The sequence below is a fragment of the Bolinopsis microptera genome, chromosome 13, assembly GCF_026151205.1.
Source record: "Bolinopsis microptera isolate Bmic1 chromosome 13, MBARI_Bmic_1.0, whole genome shotgun sequence".
Classification (NCBI taxonomy): domain Eukaryota; kingdom Metazoa; phylum Ctenophora; class Tentaculata; order Lobata; family Bolinopsidae; genus Bolinopsis; species Bolinopsis microptera.
The window spans coordinates 16180746-16203152 of record NC_087084.1 but is presented as its reverse complement, the minus strand read 5'-3'; the positions used below and the strand labels follow the sequence as shown (position 1 = coordinate 16203152).

The window sequence follows — 22407 nt, the reverse complement described above, 5'->3', positions numbered from 1 at the left end:
ATTAAAATCACCAATAACATAGATTTTAGGGGGATTCTTTTTGGAAACTAGCTTGCGAATATAACTAACTATGACATCATGATTAGGTAACCCAAGAGTTCCTACTCTATAACAAGTACAGATTACAATACTCTCTTTGTTAGGAAAAGCAATTTTAACGGCAAGCATTTCTGCACCTAGGCTAACTGGTAGTCGGGTTGTAGTGGCATCGAGATCAGACCGAACAGCCAAAAGAACACCACCTCCATTTTCCCTAAACTTTTTAGGGTTATTAGGATCTTGAGGATGAGTCTTTCTCGTGCGGTCATTGCGGAAGATTTCATATTGAGAAGAAGGAAAGATTTCGTTGCTAGAAATAGATTTTTTGAGCCAAGTCTCATTTAGGGCAATTATGTCAGGCTGCTCTATGTTAGCAAAGGATTGAAGTTCGGAAATCTTATTACCATCAAGAAGGGGATGGGAGGAGCTTAGGTTACTGAAAGGAATAAGACCTTGGACATTTTGGTAGAGTACAGATAGGGAGTTGGGACCTGGATTAAGCATAGAAGGATTAACAAGAGTTATCAAAAGAAAGTTAAGAGAGAAAACCCAAAGAATGAATAAAGAGACTAGACGCCTGAGGCGGCTGGAATACTTGGCTCTATTCATCTTACCAGGGAGAAGAACATTTCTTATAAACCATGAGGAGATAATTACAAAGAAAAGTTTGATGTGGGAGCAAGCAAGAAATGGTATAAGATAACGTGGGCTGTCAAGGAGTAGAGAGGAATGAATATTAGAATCTAGGGGGAGTACAGTGTTCATGGACCTAGTCGTGGAGAGAAGAATTGGGAGAAAGTAAGTCATGATGAGAGAATAGAAGAAAAACATATGATTATGATAATTGTAGTTGATGTGTGGGGTGCATGGAGACTTAAATGTGTAAATTTTGTTAGGTATAAACGTGTTGATATGTATATGTGCATTTCTTGACTGTGTTCGAGGCCTTTTGCATGCAAAAAGACCTATTCTAAGTCTAAACGATTCATTGTCTAACATATGGGAAAATGGGCAGTGACCGAATGTACCTGAAATAGGAGGCATAAAATTGAGAAAAAGATTAAATCAGAGATTTGTTTGAGTTTTAATTTTAGGCGCAACGTCTTAATCAAAATATTAAATGAAAGAAAAGATCAAAGATTTAAATTCCCGGAAGATTATTTACTACCCTGTCAAAACTGTGTTCGTTTACAACAAACTTAAGCCAAGTGGACAGTAAACCTACTCCTCTCATGTTGAGATGAAGCCAATCATGGTATAGAAGTTCATTACAGGATCTAAAGTCTCGAGTTAAAAAGTCTGAGAAACAGTCTAAGAACACGCAATTATTATTTAGGCATAAGTCTTTAAGTAGATTATTAAAATCTAGAACATTCTTTGCTATGTAGGAATATAAACACTTAATAGGAAGACAACATTGGAAAATTATAATTGCAGCGGGAAATAACTGCTTAGTGGTGTCAATTAAGTCATTAAGATACTTCCTAAGGAACTGAACCCCATACTTAGAATGACAGACAGACTGTCAGCCAAATTGCAAGTGAACCGTCCTATTCAAGTGTCAGTCTGATACAGTTTAAACAAAATGCCCGGAATAATGGAAAATACTTCTTACAGGGTATTTTCTGGGATAGTCTTCTCAGCCATGACAATTGGTGAGACAATGGCCATGCTACCGGACTACGGAAAGGCGAAAGCAAGTGCTTTCAAGCTTTTTAAACTCATAAGAGAACCTCCCATAATCGACGCATACACCGATAAAGGAATGAAGGTGAGAAGATTATTAGACTTTGGTTGAATCTGAAAAGTATGTATTCAGGTATTCAGGGGAACCTTCGAGATGTTCTAGATGTTCTAGTAGTTCTAGAAGTTCTAGATGTTCTAGATGTTCTAGATGTTCTCTAGAAATCGAATTACACAAATTTGATCCATGTTGCCCAAACAGATGTTTTGCCCATTGGGGGTTTTATTTTTAAACTGATTATGATGTAAACAATAAATTAGTCCATTGGAGAATTCAGAATGGAGATGCTCCCCTTACTAGGGAGTAGGGGCGTTCAATCAATAAATATTTGTGGCAAATTTAAATGTTAAATTTATAGCATGCTTGCCAATGATATTAGATCGTAAAGTAACCCATCTTGGGATGTTTTAGCTTTTACTAAAATTGTGGCACAGCTTGCCCAAATGGTGGCTAGAAATGGGCCCGTGTGCCTCAAATGTGCTACATCTTTTGAGAATACATCCCCTCACTCATCACTGTATAGTAGTAACAAGCAGAATCTGTACTCGTAGTAGCGCCGTCCTTTAAGTCTTGATAAGGATGCAGCGCGCGCGTTACAACGTAGAATTATAAATATACATCGGTCACGTACATAACAACAATCTTCGGACTAATTGATTACGAGCTGTTGTTTAAGTTTTTCTTCAATTATATTCCGAATTCAAAATCTGTTTTGGTTTATTTGTTCAAACAAGATTTAACCTAACACCCCTGAGCTGTGTATCATCGTTATAATAATTACCGTATTTCAGCCTGAAGTTAAAGGACTTCTCCGATTCGACAACGTCAAATTCGACTACCCGTCACGACCTGACCTGCCTGTTCTGAAAGGTAAAAATTCGATGAATATTCTGAATATTTTATTTATTGCAATCTTACTATATATAAAGCGAGACGATATATATATATGGATCCGTGCCATTTTACTGACACCACGGCATCAACTTTAACACGACTTTCCGCAAAAACCGTAAAAGATATACAACTGAAACTTTTTTGACTGGGTCAAATGCTTTTATGCTTTTCAAATCAGCGTGAAAAAATAAAAAATTGGCCAAGGAATAGGAGTTTTAGAGCCCAAAATTTGGACCCCCAAGTGGTGTCAAAAACTCGAATTAAATAGGTAATAATTATTTTAGTCTCTTGAGTCTTGACACCTTTTTAGGGTTATACTTATACGGGTTCCTGCTAGTTATAATAGAGAGTGGCTAAAAGTTAGTCTGCGAACGTTTTCAGTCCGTTCACAGTTCACCTATGATAATAGGCGTACCACTGCATATCGTATTTTTTCAGGTCTCTCGTTCAAGGTGGACAAAGGCAAGACAATCGCCTTGGTCGGGGAAAGTGGCTGTGGAAAATCCACCTCAGTGCAACTTTCAGAACGGTTCTATGATGTCCTCGACGGCAATGTGGTTAGTTACAGTGGATATCACACCTTAGTAAATTAAATATCTAGAGCGGAATCACATAAAATTTTGGTGATATTTTATAATTGGCGAAAATACCGAATTCGGTGAAATTAGGCTTGGATTAGCAGATACGTATACTTAAGAAACGGTAGCAAAGCTCGTATTTCATGTTGGCTGTACGATCACCATTAAATATTGTCCATATCTGTGGGTGGCATTTTAAGGCTCGAGGGGGGGGGGGGGGGGGGGCTCGAGGGCTGGGCAGCTAATCCGACGCATCTGGTGACCCGTTCAATGAGTTAAATACGGTGAATAGAAATAATAAACTGAAACAAATCCGCACTTCGAAGCAACCTTTGCGCTCGTAAACACAACCATATTTTCATTATCATGTCACTTGATTTAGTAATAGCTTGATTTTGTTAAAATGATCTGACACAGGGACTTGATAGGGTAATTTTAACCGTCTAGTGCTAAACTTGGCTCATATTTCAAGGTTATTTCGAGGAAAACAATGGAATAATAAACTTGATGTTCTCATAATAAACAATTTCCAATCTCAGACGATCGATGACATTGACATCAGAGAGATAAACGTAGCGTATCTGAGACAACAGATGGGGCTCGTTTCTCAGGAGCCTATCTTGTTCGACTACTCCATTGAGGGTCAGTACAGTTTGTAGTTGAACATATTCGTTGAAATCACTGGTCAATGAGCAGGATTACATTATAAAGATGGGTGAGTTCATTGCCACATATCTTTCAGTTACGTAACAAAATTACTAGCTGTTAACTGAGGTTTTTTCAGAGAACATAAAGTACGGAGCTCTCTTCAGAACGGTGACGGAGGATGAAGTCCGGAGAGCTGCTATCGCTGCTAACATCAACAACTTCATCGTGTCTCTTCCTGATGTAAATCACACAGAGCTACTCTTTTATTCATAGTATTAGTATTCATAGTATTAGTTGGTGTCTGTTTTGTAATGTTTAGTACTTGAGTATTTGAATCAAACTAAATCTAAACTTTAAATCTAAAAATCCAACTCACTGTTCACCATATCAGGGGTATAAAACTCGTGTGGGTGAGAAGGGAACTCATCTCTCGGGAGGACAGAAGCAGAGAATAGCTATTGCTCGGGCTTTAGTTAGGAACCCCAAGATACTGCTCCTAGACGAGGCAACCAGTGCCCTGGATAACGAGAGCGAGAAGGTAATTGATGATGATCAAGTGATTTTCTGATAAAACATGCTGCGGAATTGTTACAGTTTTATCTAATATCGGCAACCAAAAGTAAATAAAAGAAGCACTATTTTCAAATTGAGCAGATCTACAACTCCTAAATCAGTGTTATAATGTTTGTATTGTGAACAAGTCTGTAGCCCTGATTATCCCTAGGTCGTACAAGAAGCTCTGGACAGAGCACGTGAAGGCAGAACATGTCTGGTGATTGCCCACAGACTCTCAACCATCCAGACAGCAGATCTCATCTGTGTCATCCAAGAGGGTTCAGTTGTGGAGAGTGGGACTCACGCGGAACTGATAGCCATGAGGGGGGTTTACTACAACCTTAACAAATCCGCTGACAAACATTAGGTTGAGTCTTTCCAGTTGACTGGTTGAGACTTTTCCTGAGTATTAAATATTAATAGAGACTTTTTGGCCAGATGTGGAGATTTAAAGCTCGTATGGTAATAATATTGTGTTTGGCTGCGGTTTATAACTGAGATTTTAAACCAAAATACAGAAATGGGGGGGGGGGGGGGGGGGGCCAACCATATTAAAGTATATTAAAGTATATCCCCGGGTCAAAATCGGAAAAAACCCTACATTTTAATATACTTTAATATACCTACAATTAGAAGATTTATATTCTTCGTTAAGATTTACATGATGAACTATATTTTTCACTCAGATTCGCAAGATAAGCCTGTTTTAGGACTAGTACATGAATTTCCATCCAGATTGGTCAAAAATTGGCTGAGCTATGAGCTTAAAAAAATATGCCCATATTTGGGCATACGCTTTTGCCCAAATTCGCTTTTGCCCAAATTCGATAAAATTTCAATATTTTTTAATGAGACTAACTCTATGTGAAAGATATAACTCAGTGTTTGTTGAATATAGTGGATACTAAGTAAAAAGACCTCCATGAACAAAATTGGGAAAATTGCACATCATATCTCGGTTCGGAATACTAGCCAAAATGACTTCATTAAAATTGAAATAACTCCATCAGTTTTCAATATTTTTTCAAGAACTTTTTGTAGTCGATTAAGAATTGCATTTCAAGCTTATTTTGGGCAACAATTTTTGATGTAGGCCTCCAAGGAGATAGGGATATATTAAAGTATATTGTAGGTATATTAAAGTATATTAAAGTATATCCCCGGGTCAAAATCGGGAAAAATCCTACATTTTAATATACTTTAATATGGTTGGCCCCCCCCAGAAATTTTGAAGGTATAGTATAGGAGCTGTTAACTTAAAACTTGTATTCAATTAAAACTTAATTTTATGATGGTCTGAACTTAATTGTTGATAGTTACTTTGTCCCTTGCCATTTTCTTCACACTATTTCCACTCTATTTGCTAATTCCAAGTTGAAACTTCTGTACACATTTTCTTTGGCCCTTTTCTTGTAAATCAATCGCTGGATGAAATGTTAATATCAAACTCACCAAACGATAGAATTATTTTTTACGACTTCTAATACTGTTTAATATTCTGTGTTTATGTCAAATTAACATAATATGTAATGTGCAATCAGCAATGTGCAAGTATCAATATAACTAATTCTTTTGTACACTCTTAGCTTGTTAGTTAATTCTTTTCCTTGTGTATAATATTTTTATCAGATAGTTCAAAACATGTTTTAATGAAAAGATGTATTTTTAATTGTCAACACAATTTAGACTTAATCGAATGTAAATAATCTTTAATCTAGGCTTCAACATTCAATTTCAACTAGCGCATCGCTCGACCTGAAGATAAGCGGACTTTTTATCCTATAATTTATAACCATAATATCATCAGTATCCAACAATTTAGACCTACTCGAATTTTACTTTTGTTACATTGATGCAAATTTTGCCGGCCGATTGCTGAAATGTAGGGCAAAAAATAGCGATTGAGCAAAAGTTCGTTTCCATTGCACGGATAAAAAACAATAAAACTCTGGTTTACTAGTACGTACTAGCACTTAATTAATAAAATATAAATAAACCAATATCGGCAATCAAAGTAAATAATCATTAAATTTCAAGCGGTACCCCAATTCAAATTAAATAATTTGTACAACCATCTCCAAAAAAGTAAAAGAGTTTAGCAGTAACGCACTGTTAGAATTACGTTACGATAAAATGCTGCTCCAAGTTTTTTGTTGTTGTTAAAATCCAACGCTCGGGGTCGGGAGAAAAGTTAATTGGTATGCTAATATACTTTTATACTGTGACCATCTATTAAAATTTATGGAAACTTTGATAATTTTACCATATATTAAATATTTGTCGATCTTAGTTGACCTGAACGACAATTTTATTTAGTAGGTCAAGGTGGTTAAACTAGTCCCTATTTACATTCATATTTTACAAAATAGCGTTAGTATCGAAATTAAGTTTTAAAACATTGAAGTTGAACATCAAACATACTCCAATTTTGCGTTAACTATAAATCGAATCAACAAAAACATAAAATGTTTATCAAATTCTATTTATTGGCTGTCGCAATCATTATTATGACATGTTTTGACAAAGAAACATGATTTTTAATTTTTATCACATATCTTATGCTATGATCACTGTACGAATAATTTAACCAATTAAATTCGCAACAAATTTTATCCGGATCGTTGAACTGAACTTTAAGTTTAAGCTATCGGTTATATAAACATGATAATCATAAAGATTGTAGACTATAAAAATAAAAGTTATAAAAAGTTCGACTTTTTAGTCGTGCCACCGTTCAGTGACAATATCGTAATATTTAAAAAATTAACTTTCAGTTTCTGCCTGGGGCCGAGCTGAGACAGTTTACAAAGCTATTTTTACTTTATACCAAAGTAATCAATAAATCAAACCTAATATTCATAATTATGATAAAATAATAACGAATGAGCTACTTTCATAATTCCAAATAATACGTAATATTTTCAAGTTAACTTTTACAAAATCATTTGTGTATGTATCAACATTCAACTTCTTATATGAATTTGCGTTGTCAGTTGTCTAATTTTGTAAGTCATTCCCAGAAACCCTTACTGGATGGGGCCTAACTTTGAAAGTAAAAGAGTCAGAGACTTTCGGTTTTTTGTAACATGTTCGTTTTGGAAAAGTAACGTTACGTCCCCAGGAGGAAAATTTAAAACAACGTAGCTATGTAGCTAGTTGTTGAGTTATCTCAAAATCTCCAGAAAAGTCCCAATATTTTGGGCCGATCAAAAGTTTGCAACTTTAACAATTTGCGGATTCCTGTAAGCAGCTCCATGTTCATGCAGCTAGCACGTGACACGATTCAGCCAATCAAAGGACAGGAATGCACAAAGTTAAAGTTGCAAACTTTTGATCGGCCCAAAATGAGACTTTTCTGGAGATTTTGAGCTACTCAACAAATACGTTGTCTTAAATTTTCCTCCTGGGGAGGTAACGTTACTTTTACAAGACGAACAATGAACATGTTACAAAAAACCGGAAATCTCTTTAACTTTTGAAGTTGACCATTGTTAATTAATGGTCTGGCCCGGCGCGCGCTACTTCGTAGCACTTGCCGTCGGGCAAGAGAAGAAAGCGGCGCACGCTACTTCGAAGAAATTTAGACGAGTAACATCCGTCAACTTTTGAAGTAAAACCTTGTATACTGGCCAGTGAGGTTTTCTGGGCATAACTTTCAATTTCTTCCTCAATGCAATGCATGGGATCAAGCCTTACTAATTTTTGAAGCTCGTCGTGACACCCACGCTCGTACGTTTCACTAGCAACTAGGTGAAACGAGTGCGCGCGCGCTCCCCTGTATCGTAAAGCGGGTCATACAACGTATGACAAACTAATCTTAAATTTGATCCTTCGAACAGCTGTTGAGCAATGAAACGCAAACATAATCTTAGCCAAATGAATATATTTCTTTTATCTTCAGCATTTAATCAGTCACATAATCTGAAAATATCAATGGTTAGTATGAAAATGTCAAAAATTCTCATCAAAAATGTAGTAAAGTCTCAAAAAATTAATTTAGAATCTCGTCAAAATGGAATAGTTTAAAATCGGAACAAAATTAATGGCATATACTATAATAATGTGGAGTCTGCAGTAGTTCATTAAATCAAAAAGACGCAATTCAAAAATTGATAGATAGTACAGACAGATCCGTCTGAAAAAATCGATCTGCCGACACACAAAGCTTACAAAGGATTTTTGACGTTTTTGAGTCCTAATAGATGTCCTTTATGGCTGACCAACTTTTCCAAACTTTTCCACGTGTCTTAAGGCCACTTTTTGCCACTTTACCACTTTTTACCACCTTTCTTGTTTGTCGAATATCTTTAGTTGTGAACATCGTAAAAGGTTGCGGATCAATCGAGTGTGTTCATATTACCATGAAGAAAAACTTTTGTTCTAACAATTTTTACGTCAGATAATCAGTTAATTGGATAATTATCAATTAGCTAATTAGCAAAATTCTAAAAAATTTTTATTGGCTCAAAATGATCGGAATAGCTTGAAACACGGAGAAAAGTAGTTTTTAGAAAAACTTTGAAAATTTTTCACTTACATTTTTTTTCGAGACTTAGAAAAATTTCGAAAATTTTAAATATTTTTTCCGCCAAAGGTGATCAAATTGCATGAAACACGGAGAAAAATGCCTTTCAAAAAAACTTAGTGAATTTTTCGTTTCAAGAATACTTAAATCACCAATATTTGTAGCTGGAGTTCAGTAAATCGCGGCAGATTTTAGTAATCAGGAATTACTAAGTGGAAAGGTCTGAAACTGAAAAACGTTAACCATACGATATAAGAGTTTCATAACTAATTACAATACAGCCTTATCGATTTTCACAGAAACTGCACCAATGGCACAGTCAAGATCGAAAGACGAAACGATAGCCTGCTGTACTATCATTTTATTGATTTCAATGATGAATCAGTGGGGTTAAGATAATCACATTTGTAATAAATAAAACCTCTCTGTACCGTCAATTGTGCTAATCTAAACCGGCCTACCTGGATTACCAGACCTCTTCTTTTCCTCAACAATCAAGCCAAGTTGTTCATATCGCATTTGGTGGGCGATGTAAGTACATATCGAGCTGTATTCAATCACAATACGACACAATGCAATACGTGTATATTATATTATGGCCCTTAATGAGGTATATGAAACGTTCTATACCGTACACTTCTCGTTTCTCCCGTGAGAGGCCCGGTATGGAGAGGTTTTACAGTTTATCACGAAAACGTCTACTTGGCCTCATGACTCTTTGACAGCTCAAAGAAGGCAAGAAAAGACCAGAAAGCTTAAAATGTCAACTCGCTCTTTTCAATGCTCTTCGATCTGTCCCACATTAATCCCGAGCTGATCATCATGGGCCCCGAATATCCTGCGGGAAGAACCTGTATTTTTACTTCACAACGTCCAGATTTCAAATCAACATCCTCAATAACATTAACAATCCTTCCTGATCAGATCTGTCTCTATTAGCAATTTCCAAAATATCCTGACTCTCGTGAACATTTTACTGAATGAATTATTACCGGTTCTTTACTACCCCTTGCCCGACGCTCGTATCTACATCTTATCCTTGCCCGTATGTTACCCTTGTTGATTTTACTTTTAGCCGACCCTGACATATGGGGGTGATTTCATACCGCATAGCAAATGAAGCGATATGCAGTACAATACAAAACAAGTCACAGTAGATGTTGGAAGGTGTATTTACACTTGCTTCCTGGATCTGGCTGTTCCTTAGTTTCCCTGGTCTGTTCTTGCCTTCTTCGAACTGTAAATGAGCCATGAGGCCAAGTATACGTTTTCGTGATAAACTGTAAAACGTCTCTATACCGGGTTTCTCACGGTATTAAGCGTTTCATAAACCTCATTAAGAGCCATATAATATACACGTATTGTGTCGTATTGTGATTGAATACAGCTCGATATAATGTACTTACATCGCCCACCAAATGCTATATGAACAACTTGGTTTGATTGTTGAGGAAAAGAAGAGGTCTGGTAATCCAGGTAGGCCGGTTTAGATTAGCACAATTGACGGTACAGAGAGGTTTTATTTATTACAAATGTGATTATCTTAACCCCACTGATTCATCATTGAAATCAATAAAATGATAGTACAGCAGGCTATCGTTTCGTCTTTCGATCTTGACTGTGCCATTGGTGCAGTTTCTGTGAAAATCGATAAGGCTGTATTGTAATTAGTTATGAAACTCTTATATCGTATGGTTAACGTTTTTCAGTTTCAGACCTTTCCACTTAGTAATTCCTGATTACTAAAATCTGCCGCGATTTACTGAACTCCAACTACAAATATTGGTGATTTAAGTATTCTTGAAACGAAAAATTCACTAAGTTTTTTTGAAAAGCATTTTTCTCCGCGTTTCATGCAATTTGATCACTTTTGGCGGAAAAATATATTTTGAATTTTCGAAATTTTTCTAAGTCTCGAAAAAAAATGTAAGTGAAAAATTTTCAAAGTTTTTCTAAAAACTACTTTTTTCCGTGTTTTAAGCTATTCCGATCATTTTGAGCCAATAAAAATTTTTAGAATTTTGCTAATTAGCTAATTGATAATTATCCAATTAACTGATTTTCTGACGTAAAAATTGTTAGAACAAAAGTTTTTCTTCATGGTAATATGAACACACTCGATTGATCCGCAACCTTTTACGATGTTCACAACTAAAGATATTCGACAAACAAGAAAGGTGGTAAAAAGTGGTAAAGTGGCAAAAAGTGGCCTTAAGACAAGTGGAAAAGTTTGGAAAAGTTGGTCAGCCATAAAGGACATCTATTAGGACTCAAAAACGTCAAAAATCCTTTGTAAGCTTTGTGTGTCGGCAGATCGATTTTTTTAGACGGATCTGTCTGTACTAAGACTGAATATATAAACAAAAAATGAACGATTCAAAAATAAAATTCGGGACACCATGAAAAATTAGCTTCCAGAAACGGAATTCACATTGTTCAGGCCAAACGGATAAAGTGTCTTCAATTTGTTAATATAAAACTGTTCTGACTTTCTAATATTATCTGGGGATGTAGAACACAAAATATCAAAATGGAAACTTTCATTGAAATCAGATCTCTCCCTCAAATTATGAACTGAAAAAAGATGTGCCCCTAAAACATTCTCGTCATCAAAATCTCTGTGGCTCTCAACATTCCCCTTACTACTCGCCTCTAAAATCTCATAATATTTACTGCGATGACCATTCACACGTTGGCTGAGGCTGGTGACTGTTTTTCCCACGTATACGTAATTAAGAGTACAAAGTTTGCACGTCGCGCCGTACACAATGTTGCGTGTCTTACAGTTACCACCTTGAGTTCTGACTGAGTGTCCATTATTGGAGACCATGGAATTGCCACTAGCAAGGTGACAAGTTTGGCAGGGTCTGCCTTTCTTCTTCTCACCAGGTTTGGTGCATGGGTCAGTTGTTCTTGACTCTGAACCTAAGGCTAGCTTCTTTCTCTTGAATAAAGTGTCCTTTAAGTTAGGGGCTCGCCTGGTGACCACTTGGAGTTTAGGGATCCTCTCAGGGTTCTCACTGCTCCATGTACGGCTATTTGAGATGATGTTACTGGCCTCTTTAGCCTTTTCCTTGGTTTCCTCATAGCCCGCACCGAATGTAACAATCCATGGTGTGAAAGAAGGGGGACCCTGATCCTTTTCCTTGTACTGTAAAGTTCTTGGTCTCGACCTGACATCACTGATGACCTCTCTCATCATATCAGTAGGATATGAAGACCGCTCAAAAAACAACTGAAGCTCTGCCAATCTCTCATCCAGCAAGACGTCATCATTGATTATCCTTCTGTATCGAAGTGCCTGTGAGAAGACTATACTCCGGAAGGTATGTCGTGGATGGAAACTTGAGAATTCAAGATACCTGTTGGCGTCAGTAGGTTTCCTAAACAGATCTGTTGTGAGTCTCCCTCCAACAAATTTGTACTGAATGTCCAGGAACTGAGTGAACTCCGTGATTGGTTTCACTTCGTATGTAATATCTAAGCCATAGTTATCAACCATCTTACTGCGTAATGACCCTACCCATTCTTCAAAATCAATCATAGAACCTCTCCACATACCTTGGCCCGAAATATCATCCACAAACCGATCAAGGTTCTTGAGCTCCTCTGGTCTAACAACCGGGTCGTAAACCAGACTCTTTAGGACAAAGAACAAAGCAATGTTACCGCAATCCACTGAATTGATACCTCCAGTGGGTACACCGTTAACGACCTCATACCAGTTGTCTGCATTCTTCAAGACTGCCGAATCAAAACTAAGCTGTATCAGTCCCTTCAGCCAAGTCCTGAACTCCTCAGACCAATCTGGTCTACACGACTCCATAGCATCATCTAAGGCTGACATCACCAAGCTATGTTGCAGAGAATCGTATAGAGAAACAATATCAATACTGAAGCTGAAGCAAGTATCGACTACTTGTCCGGAAGCTGCCAATTCCTCGAGTTTTATGAGAGCTGCAGTTGAATCTTTAACAAGATCTATACAGTAATCCCTGGCAAGAGGTCCCAACCACTTCCAAACAACAAACTTATCTGATCTTGCAGTTACTCCTCTAGAGAGATCAGTCACGAATCGACTGGGTGGAATCTTTTTCTCTCTAATTTCAGTCTCAGTCAGCTTGTGAATTTTCAGTAATGGGTAACCATGCGGAATATCGGGCTTAACTAGATCTGAAGTGCTCTGTGAAAGAGTGTCCTGATCAGACTTCTGAATCAAACCAACCACACACTTAGACTGTTCGCCACTAACATACTTCCGCTCCAAACCAGATGACCACAGCTCTAACAACCTCCCTCTCAAAGATCCAGTAGGATCAGTTTGCAAAGGTCTGTATCTCAAAGGGTCCTCAACTTTGGCATGACAAACTAATTCTGCATTCTTATCTGCAACAGCAAACAGATTTGGGTACAATCAACAATGATCGGAGCAAAAGCATTAATACATAATATTTTGTAGAAATAAAATCAATTACAAAAATTAAAATGTTAAATTAAACTTTGATTGACGATGTCAATCCGTCGAGATCGTTGCTCTGCGAAGCAGAGCAACGATCGAAGCAAGAATGCTAGTTTAGCAAGAATGTTTAGCAAGAATGCTAGTTTAGCAAGAATGCTAGTTTAGCGAAGCAAGAATGCTAGTTTAGCGAAGCAAGAATGCTAGTTTGCGCGGCGCGTCGAAGCGGCGAAGTCCTCCAAATTTAACTTAAAAACAAAAAAGCTTTTGTACGACATGATCTGACTAAATATTTAACAAAACTTATATACTTCAATTAAGATTAAATTATATTTAGTAAAACATGTCCAGATATTAAATTATTGTCATACGTTGTATTACCTGCCGCGCACGAGTGCACGGTTCCCCTGTATCGTCAGAACGATAAAGTGAAACGACCGTGGGGGTCACAACGTAATACAATTGAATTACTGGTCTAAAGATATATAAATAATACGAAAACGTTAACCCTGCTTTTGTCATTTCAAAGATTTGGACCTGAAGCCTGCATATGTTCAATCTTTTAGAAATCAGAATTTTCGATCAGTGTCTCTAAAGTGTGTAAAGCTCTTTGTAAACGTTTAGTTGCTCCGTATATTCTTCTTGCTTTAAACTTTAGTAGATCTTTTGTGGAGTATGAAATACCTTTCACTTTTAAATCACGGAGTTTTTGATAACCTTCATTTATGTTAACTTTGATTTCTGTCGCTAACCCTCCGTGAAGATCCACCTGAAGGATGCAATTGTTTAGTTATTGTTAAAGTAATTATATGTATTGAGTATTCATGTATGTATTGCAGTGCAAATGGTATTTAACTATCGAAGGATAGCAATAACAAGAAGGAAATAAGCTACAGTTTTAGTGCATAAATCAGTACCTGGTGGATTTGACCTTGTCTCCAGACAACTGTCTCCAACTCGTTTGCAACTTTAAATGTTATTTCCAATTCATCAGGACTGGTGCCATTAACCCAATCAAATTCTATGCTGTTTAAGCGGCAGATGGAATTTAGATCTACAGGGTGGGCCAAAAGTCAGTACCCATACGTTGGCCTTAATAGCTCCGCCGTGTTTTATATTTGAGAGCTGTTGCTTTGCAGATGGCATACTGTACTTACTGGTTCGAGGATTCCGTCGTCAAAATTTGAAAATTCGAATATTTTAGACCACGCCCATTCAATATTAAAACACCTATATTGTTTTCTCTGAACATGCTGAACGCCTAATTTTTTCAGAGACGGTAGATTATCAAATGTTGCATATGATCTGAAAACATGAGGCAAAACGGATTAGAAATGACGAAGTTATCAAGCATTTTCTGTATCTCGTTAACAATATTGACTGGGTGATTATGTGACACCGTGACACGACACCTTAATTGGGCACCCTTAACAATTCCCATAATGTTTAACGGGGTAGTTAACGGGGGCACCTTATCACGTGATTAGGTAAACCAATCACCTGATCACACGTAATGAATAAACTCGTTATGCTTCATATCTCGGTCATCTGAGAAGCTACAGTTCTAATTCTTTCAGGACAAACGTAATTCGAATGGCCAAACACAATTCAATAACATTTAGCTTGATCCGACTATCCAAACTATCAAATAAATGTGAAAATGAACCTCCATTTGAAAAAAATGAACGCGAATATTTTTCGAGTTGACAAATTCCTCGAACCAGTGGTGGTACTAAGTCATACCAGAAAGAAGTATTTAAATTGGGCACTCAGTGACTGAGCTATAAAGGCCAACGTATGGGTACTGACTTTTGGCCCACCCTGTATATTGTGCAAAGAATAGCTCTCATTACCAGACCGGTACAATTCATTGGTGTTTAAGTCTGTTTCACCAGTGTCTGCTAATTTTCTGTTATCCTTTTTCCAGTCCAAACTATAATTAATTCCTCAATGTCACGCTCCTCTTTAGCTAGCAGTTCCGCATATGGGTACAGCACTAAATATAAAGTGTCGTCTTTGAGATCTGTTTCTGCTAATGCTGCCAACAAATCAGTCCAAACGACAATATTGTAAGGACTTATAGTTGAGGCCTTCTACAATATTCCCAATTTTAAAGCAGTATTAGCAACTTTGCTAGCAATCCTGAGCTTCTCAGACAGTCGATACTTGGTAAGCTGAGATTGGGCATTATTCATAACGAGAAAAGAAACAGCCCCTAACCTATGACTCAAAGTATTTGTTAATGTCCAATGAAGTGTAGAATTTCCACAGCTCAGGTTGCTATGCTATACTTTTTTCTCCAGCCACTTCCAGGCACGTACCATACATAGGCACAGTGTCCTGGCTGACTAACTGGTAAAGCTGGCACTCCAAAAGCTTGTGCCATTCCTGAAGAATATTTTGAAATAGCACCACAAACTCCCCCTAATTCATTAATAGTCTGCAAGGTGACCTCACGACCATAGTAGTATTCTTTGTTATGAACAGATACTCCATCATCATTTACTATTTTGTGCATTTTTACTTTACATTACGCATCAACATTTTTGCTCTCTAATCTTTTCACAAGTGCACTGACTTGCTGATAAGAAACTGCTTGATTTTATCATGTCCGGCCATCTTAACAAGTCGAACTCTGCTGCTAACAAGACTCCTGCTGCTAAGAAGACTCCTGCTAGGAAGAACAGTATCACTAAACCCGCTGCCTCCGGGTCACCCTCCGACACGGAGGCACCCTCCCTCGGTATGTTGGGCTTTGGTGTGCCATCAATTTACACGTTTTGCGCTAAGACGTGTTTAAACGTTTTACCTACCCTCTCCAAAGAAGATATAGATTTTGAATACAACAGGCTCCGTTTAATTGACTCCGCATTTACTGGCAAAGCCACTAAGCCTGAAACCAAACAAGCCGCCATCAAACAATATCTAACACGTCAAATAGTCGTTGATTTAGATCAATCCATGAATAGTCTAACTGCGGCAGCTAACTTACTTTCATGTACTGTTAATGGGGAGTGCGAGAAGGCGGTGAAACATCTAACAGAACGTGCTCTGACGGCGATCGAAGAAGTCTCTGATGAAACGAAGAAACAGACCACCCTCATCACACAGCAGACTGCAACTCTCATCTCTGAAGCCCCCTCGCAGAACCTCGACACTTCCAGAGAAGTTACAAGTATGCCTCATTCGCCGGTAAGACTTTTAGAGTGCGATCTTTCCGAGTTAACTTTTGATAAAGTTTCAAGTGAGCTAAACTTTGACATGCACCACCCTGGAGGCCGTATCACAACTTATTATGGCTCCGTCCCCTACACGTACGGCAGAACCTCACATCCTGTCTCTGTTGGGCCACTTCCACCCACTCTGGAACGTGTGTACGAGCAACTGCAAAAACTGGACGCTGACATAACCCCAGAGAACTACACTTGCCTTTGCACTTTATACAAGGACGGATCGGTCGGCATACCGATGCATAATGACAGCAAACCTAGCATAATGGAGGATAGTCAAATTTATACAGTGTCGATTGGAGCACCTAGAAACCTTAGGATATCAAGTACAGTAGGCCCCTTTGTCGAGCATAACATTACACTTGAGCACGGTTCACTTTACGTCATGTCACGAGCAGATCAGGACAACTGGCGCCACGGCATTGACCGCGATATCTCGGTAAGGTTTCCACGCATTTCACTGACTTTCCGCAAACTGAAACAACAAGAGTCATGCACTGTGCCTGCACCTCCAGCTCTCCATCGGATACCACCTGTTGCCCCTCCAGCTCAGAACTCCTCCTCTCAGTCTCGTCACTCCAGGGTCCTATTCATACATGACTCTATTCATCATGAAACACCTGAATGGTTGTTCGATCAGATACCCGGCCACCGCTGTCAGAAGCGTTTGAACTACCAGCTCATAGACTCTTTGGATCATGACCTCAAACATGCCAAAACTGTGATCATCTCATGTGGCATAAACGATCTTTCACGGTATGGAAAATCTGCCAAGAGTCTGGCTGATAACTTTTGTCCCCGCCTTGTCGAAAGCTGTAAGAGCAACAAAAGCACACAGTTTGTTTTTTGTGCTTTGTCTTTAACTAGAATTGGTTGGTTGAACAGAGAAATTGATGATTTTAATCTATGTATGGTGAATCTCGCCAGGGTGATTCCCAATCTGACATTTTACGATGCCCATGCCGTTATCAAGCGGGTTCATTCATACTACGTATGGGACCGCAATGATAAGCATGGCATCCATTTACATCACGATGTCAGAAGGGCTGTTGCATATGAACTTGTCAACTGCGTTGGCAAGTTATGTGGATCAGAACTGCCACGCCACAGGAACTGTGCGTGGCTCTACCACCATGAGCCTAACAGTCCTTTCAGATATCACCGTGGTTGAGCACTAATCCATAAATGAATTAATTATATAAAAATCAACCTTTTCTGTCAAGCCCTTAAATTAAGCATATCATCAAGTATTTTCATATCTTTTTCAGTACATCCTCACTCCTCATCCAAATTCATCATTTGATTGCTACCACGATCGATTTTTGAAGAAATGATCTGATTGGTCGAAAATGCTTATCTTCTTAAGCTTATCAGATGAACTGATGAACATTCTTTAACTATCAAGCATTTTTGTCTCTTATCATCCCACCATACATTTCCTAAAACATTTTCACATTACCAAACAAAACTGTGCACACTTTATTTAATAATTATAGAAGCTTCTCTGGTAAATCAGCATCAAGCACGTTTCCTCAGTCAAAGTTCAGTGCAACAGTATTTTCGAAAACTTCACAAACAACTAAATAGCAAAAATCACCACACAAAACTACACAATTTCACACAACAACATACAAATCACAACGACTTAATATACACTTTAGGTAAAGTCATATTATCATACTGATAAGCCCGAAAATCGAGATAAGGGCACTATATTGTAACATTTGATTTAGCGAATATTTTTAACAAATAAGTAGATAAGACTCAGATCACGATTCTGTAGCATACAGGACCTCCGGTTCTCGTGAAAGAATCTGATTTGCACTAGTATAGATATATTTTACGTTATTTATAAATTTATACATTTTTTATTCTCTAATTCCTCCACAAGCATAAGAGTTAACTTAAAATGGCAGAGAATGGAAATGTTACTGATACTTCTGGTCATAAAATCAAAATAAAATGTGGTAGCTGTAGCGGCTGGTGTTATTCTTCTTCTTCTTGCTTGACCATATATGGACCTAATTTTCCTATTTTCTCTGGGGTCTTTTGCCATGCATTTTCTCTTGCCCATACGAGCTCATAAACATGATGCCATGAGCCTAAAACATATCTCATATGCCAAGCAGTTAAACCATAAAATGTATCAAGAAGTACACCCTCCTCTGCCCACTGTTCATAAGCAAAGAACTTTTCTCGCCAATCTTGTAAAAGTCTCTCATCTGCAACTACTTTCAGTCGAACTCCGGAAAATTTCAAAGCTGTTGCCACTGCAATGCGTTATTTTAGTATATTTGTTTTGACATCTGGATCTTCATAAACAATCATTGCCAGGATTTCTAGGGCTTTTTGATAACCTTCTCTTGTGTTAAAAGGGCGACTTGTCATAAACATTCCCAAAAGCTCTCTGTTGTTCAGTATCCAAAATATTTCCTCTTCCAATCCAAACCCTTTTATACTTTTCGTATGTCTCAACAACTCCCACTAAAAGATAGCCAGAGAACCTTCAGAAGATTTAGTGTACTTCAAGATATCAGGAATTGTGGACTTGTTATGTAAAGAAGCTGCTATTGTTTTTTTCAAGTTTTGCTGGCGTTTCTTTAAGTTGCTCTGGCCTGTGTAGACTTCTGAAATTTGAGATTACATGCATTTTAGAAATGTTACCTTGCGCGATGTTGAGCATAAGATCTCAAAAGTCACAAAGTTTCATCAAATTCATTTCCTGTCACAGGGTTTTCTGGACTCTAATAAACCCTCTGACTAAATATACATTAGGTACTGACTAATAGTAAGGAACTTACTAAGTAACTAATAAATTTATTGTGATTCATCTATTACATTCTCTTGATTATTGTACTAACCATGTTTATTTGCCTTCATCTCAATTTTCGTTTGACTTCCTCCTCCCCATTCCACGTAATCGATGCTTCTTAAACTTGTTGCGGAATGAGATGGAAAGCCTACTAATATTTTAAAATGGTCCTTCATATATACTATAGCTATGGTGAAGTTTTTTCCATCACTAAGCACCGGGAAATTTGCACTAACGTTTTGCTTGTACATCTTTACTCCTCCTTGATCTTGAAACCCAATGACAGTTTGAGTTTTTGTAGAGTTTCTCCCTTGTGTAAACTGTACATTTGACTGAATTTTGTCTGCTCCGTCCACCATCCTCAAATATAAGGGGTTCTCTCTGTTAAATGTTCCTTGGGCTTCTATGAAATCTCCAGCTGTCATTGTTCTTTCCATATATATAGTACATTTTCTCTGTCTGAAAAACATCGAATTATATCATACTTTTAAAGTACTGAATACCACACCAGATGCAAGGGCACTCAATTAAATGCCATCATACCCCAAAATACCGTGCGTGATTTATTTATGTATTTGTTTATAAACATTAAAAATTCGTATAAAAATGCGTTTTCGAGTTGTGAAATATCTTTTACCAAATTTACCTGATCCCAAAACTTTGACATCAAGGAGTGCAATCTGTTAACGTTTTCTGGGAAATCTAGATTTATACTTGGTTAACCGTATCGCATCTCCAACCGTTCCGTTGCAGTTGAAACTGTACAACTGATCTTGTTGAAAAAAAAACACAAAAATGACCGATTTTGAGATCGAATGAATTCGATGAACTATAAAATATTTTATAGTATACATATGTGATATGCATACCATCAACTAGTGCAAATATGCACCATTTTGTTTGTGAGTCTTTCAATTTTCTGGACCCTTGCCAAGTTCCTTGATTGATTCCATTTATCTTTACATCTAATCTTTCAAAATGCCACATTTTTGTCGCTGTGTTCATTACCCTTACACTTTTGAGCTTCCCAATAATTGCAGAATCCTCAAATTTGCACGTGCTTGTTCCTCCTATATTCCTGTTGGTATTACAATCGTGCTCTGCAGTTTTCCCTTTACTCCCTATAACCGTGTACAAGTAACCGGAGACTGCTCCCCCATCTTCACCAGTCTGCTGTGTAAATTCGTACTCAACCGGCTCAGTACCTGGCTCAAGTCAGACTTTATGTCGAGATTGTGTCTGAATAACTAAAATTGACTTCAATTTGTTTTAAAATAGTTTTAAAATAGTTTCATGCTTATAAGCAGAACTTCCTTTAAATTCCTAATAAGTAAAAGTTACCAACTGCAACCTAGTATAGTTCACTGTTTCAAAATTATGCGGTCATAATTTTCGATGGAGCTGAAGCATACATACCGTTGAGTGTAAATCTGATCCATACTGCAGTTCCATCTTCAACACTTCTCGGCTGCTCCAAGATCCTCTTAGTTTTCCTATTATTGCTACGTTAAGTGCCACAAATTTCCATTGGTTGCTCCCCTCGTATCTGATCCTCACACCCGATAGCTGCAGTGTCTCGGAACGTGCAAAAACCTGTACCCCCAATTGCGCGATCAGCATAACATTGGTGCTCCGCAGTTTTATCTTTACTTCCGACCACGGTGTAGAAATACCCGGATGATTCTCCTCCGGACCCATCTTTGTCGTTGGTTTGGTGTGTGAATTCGTATTCTTCGCCTTCAATGAGTTATAGTTAAGATTTCTCGATGTAGCAAATTTTATTCAGATGAACTTACGTTGGTAGATCTCGAATATTTTAATTATAAAGTGTTGCGTAAAATTTGACTATATTTATTTATTCATTTTAGATCTGAACTGTAATTCACACAGCTGTAATAATGTACAGAAAGTTCGGGAGCAAGGAAAAATCTGCGGTAAATCGGGGATTGCAGTAAATCGGGGCGCGGTAAATCGAAATTGTACTGTACCAGACGTTTGTGAACTAAGATTACCTATTTTAGACCACTCACCAAGTTTAATTTCTCCCGAATCCCCCCGATGATTGAATTATGTTGTCAGGTAACTCCATTGCAGAGGTTGTTCGAAGTTGTGGAGTTGTGGCTGTGGGGTTATCGTATTGACGAAGGAGGTCGAGCTTTGCTTTCCTTAAGAATTCAATGTCTTCTTCACTGGGGGATTCCATAACACCAGACGTAATTCCACTGTCTGAATAGGTGCTAAGTTGATGTAAAAGATTATTCTTTGTGTTTATATTATAAAGACCAATGTTTTACCGTCTTGACAATTTGGCACCGTCTTGACAATGTGGCAATGTGGCACCGTCTTGGCAATGTGGCAATGTGGCACCGTCTTGAAAATGTGGCAATGTGGTACCGTCTTGACAATGTGGCAATGTGGCACCGTCTTGACAATGTGGCAATATGGCACCGTCTTGATAATGTGGCAATGTGGCACCGTCTTGACAATGTGGCACTGTCGCCAAAATATTTGGATATGAAAGACGCTCTTTTCATTCTCATTACCTGACTCTTGTTCGTCCTCTTCAGACTTCAAAAGCGGCCGATAATAGACAAAGTTGTGATCTCTGAGTAAATATTCGTCATAGTCCTCGATCAACCATGCATTGCATCGGCATAGTCTCCAAAATTCGTATACTCAGCATAATCCGTCTGAAGATATATGACATGCATCCTTTTTTGTATTTATAACTTTATAATAAGTCAAAGCAAAAATGTTCCGAATCTAACAAATGTGATTTCATAACGACGATATAATTCTAATGGAAAATGTCTCGTATCGTTGCTTGATTGAAAAATAAAATTCAACACAGTTAGCATCACATGTACATTCTAGAGTTTAGATTTAACTGAATATTCGTATACGGTATCTGTTTCTGCTGTAGTGT

The 22407-nt window shown here is 37.7% G+C and overlaps 1 protein-coding gene across 1 annotated transcript in view; it reads left to right on the top strand.

Annotated features, from left to right (window-relative positions):
- The window catches only part of LOC134825497 (ATP-dependent translocase ABCB1-like), an 86581-nt gene extending 81607 nt beyond the window's left edge, over positions 1 to 4974 (top strand). The window contains exons 25-31 of the mRNA XM_063837711.1: positions 1657 to 1810; positions 2575 to 2653; positions 3116 to 3234; positions 3795 to 3897; positions 4040 to 4143; positions 4295 to 4441; positions 4628 to 4974. Coding sequence (XP_063693781.1) covers positions 1657 to 1810; positions 2575 to 2653; positions 3116 to 3234; positions 3795 to 3897; positions 4040 to 4143; positions 4295 to 4441; positions 4628 to 4825 — 904 coding nt within the window. The 3' untranslated portion in view covers positions 4826 to 4974. The remainder of the gene's footprint in view (positions 1 to 1656; positions 1811 to 2574; positions 2654 to 3115; positions 3235 to 3794; positions 3898 to 4039; positions 4144 to 4294; positions 4442 to 4627) is intronic.
- Positions 4975 to 22407: the final 17433 nt, after the last annotated feature.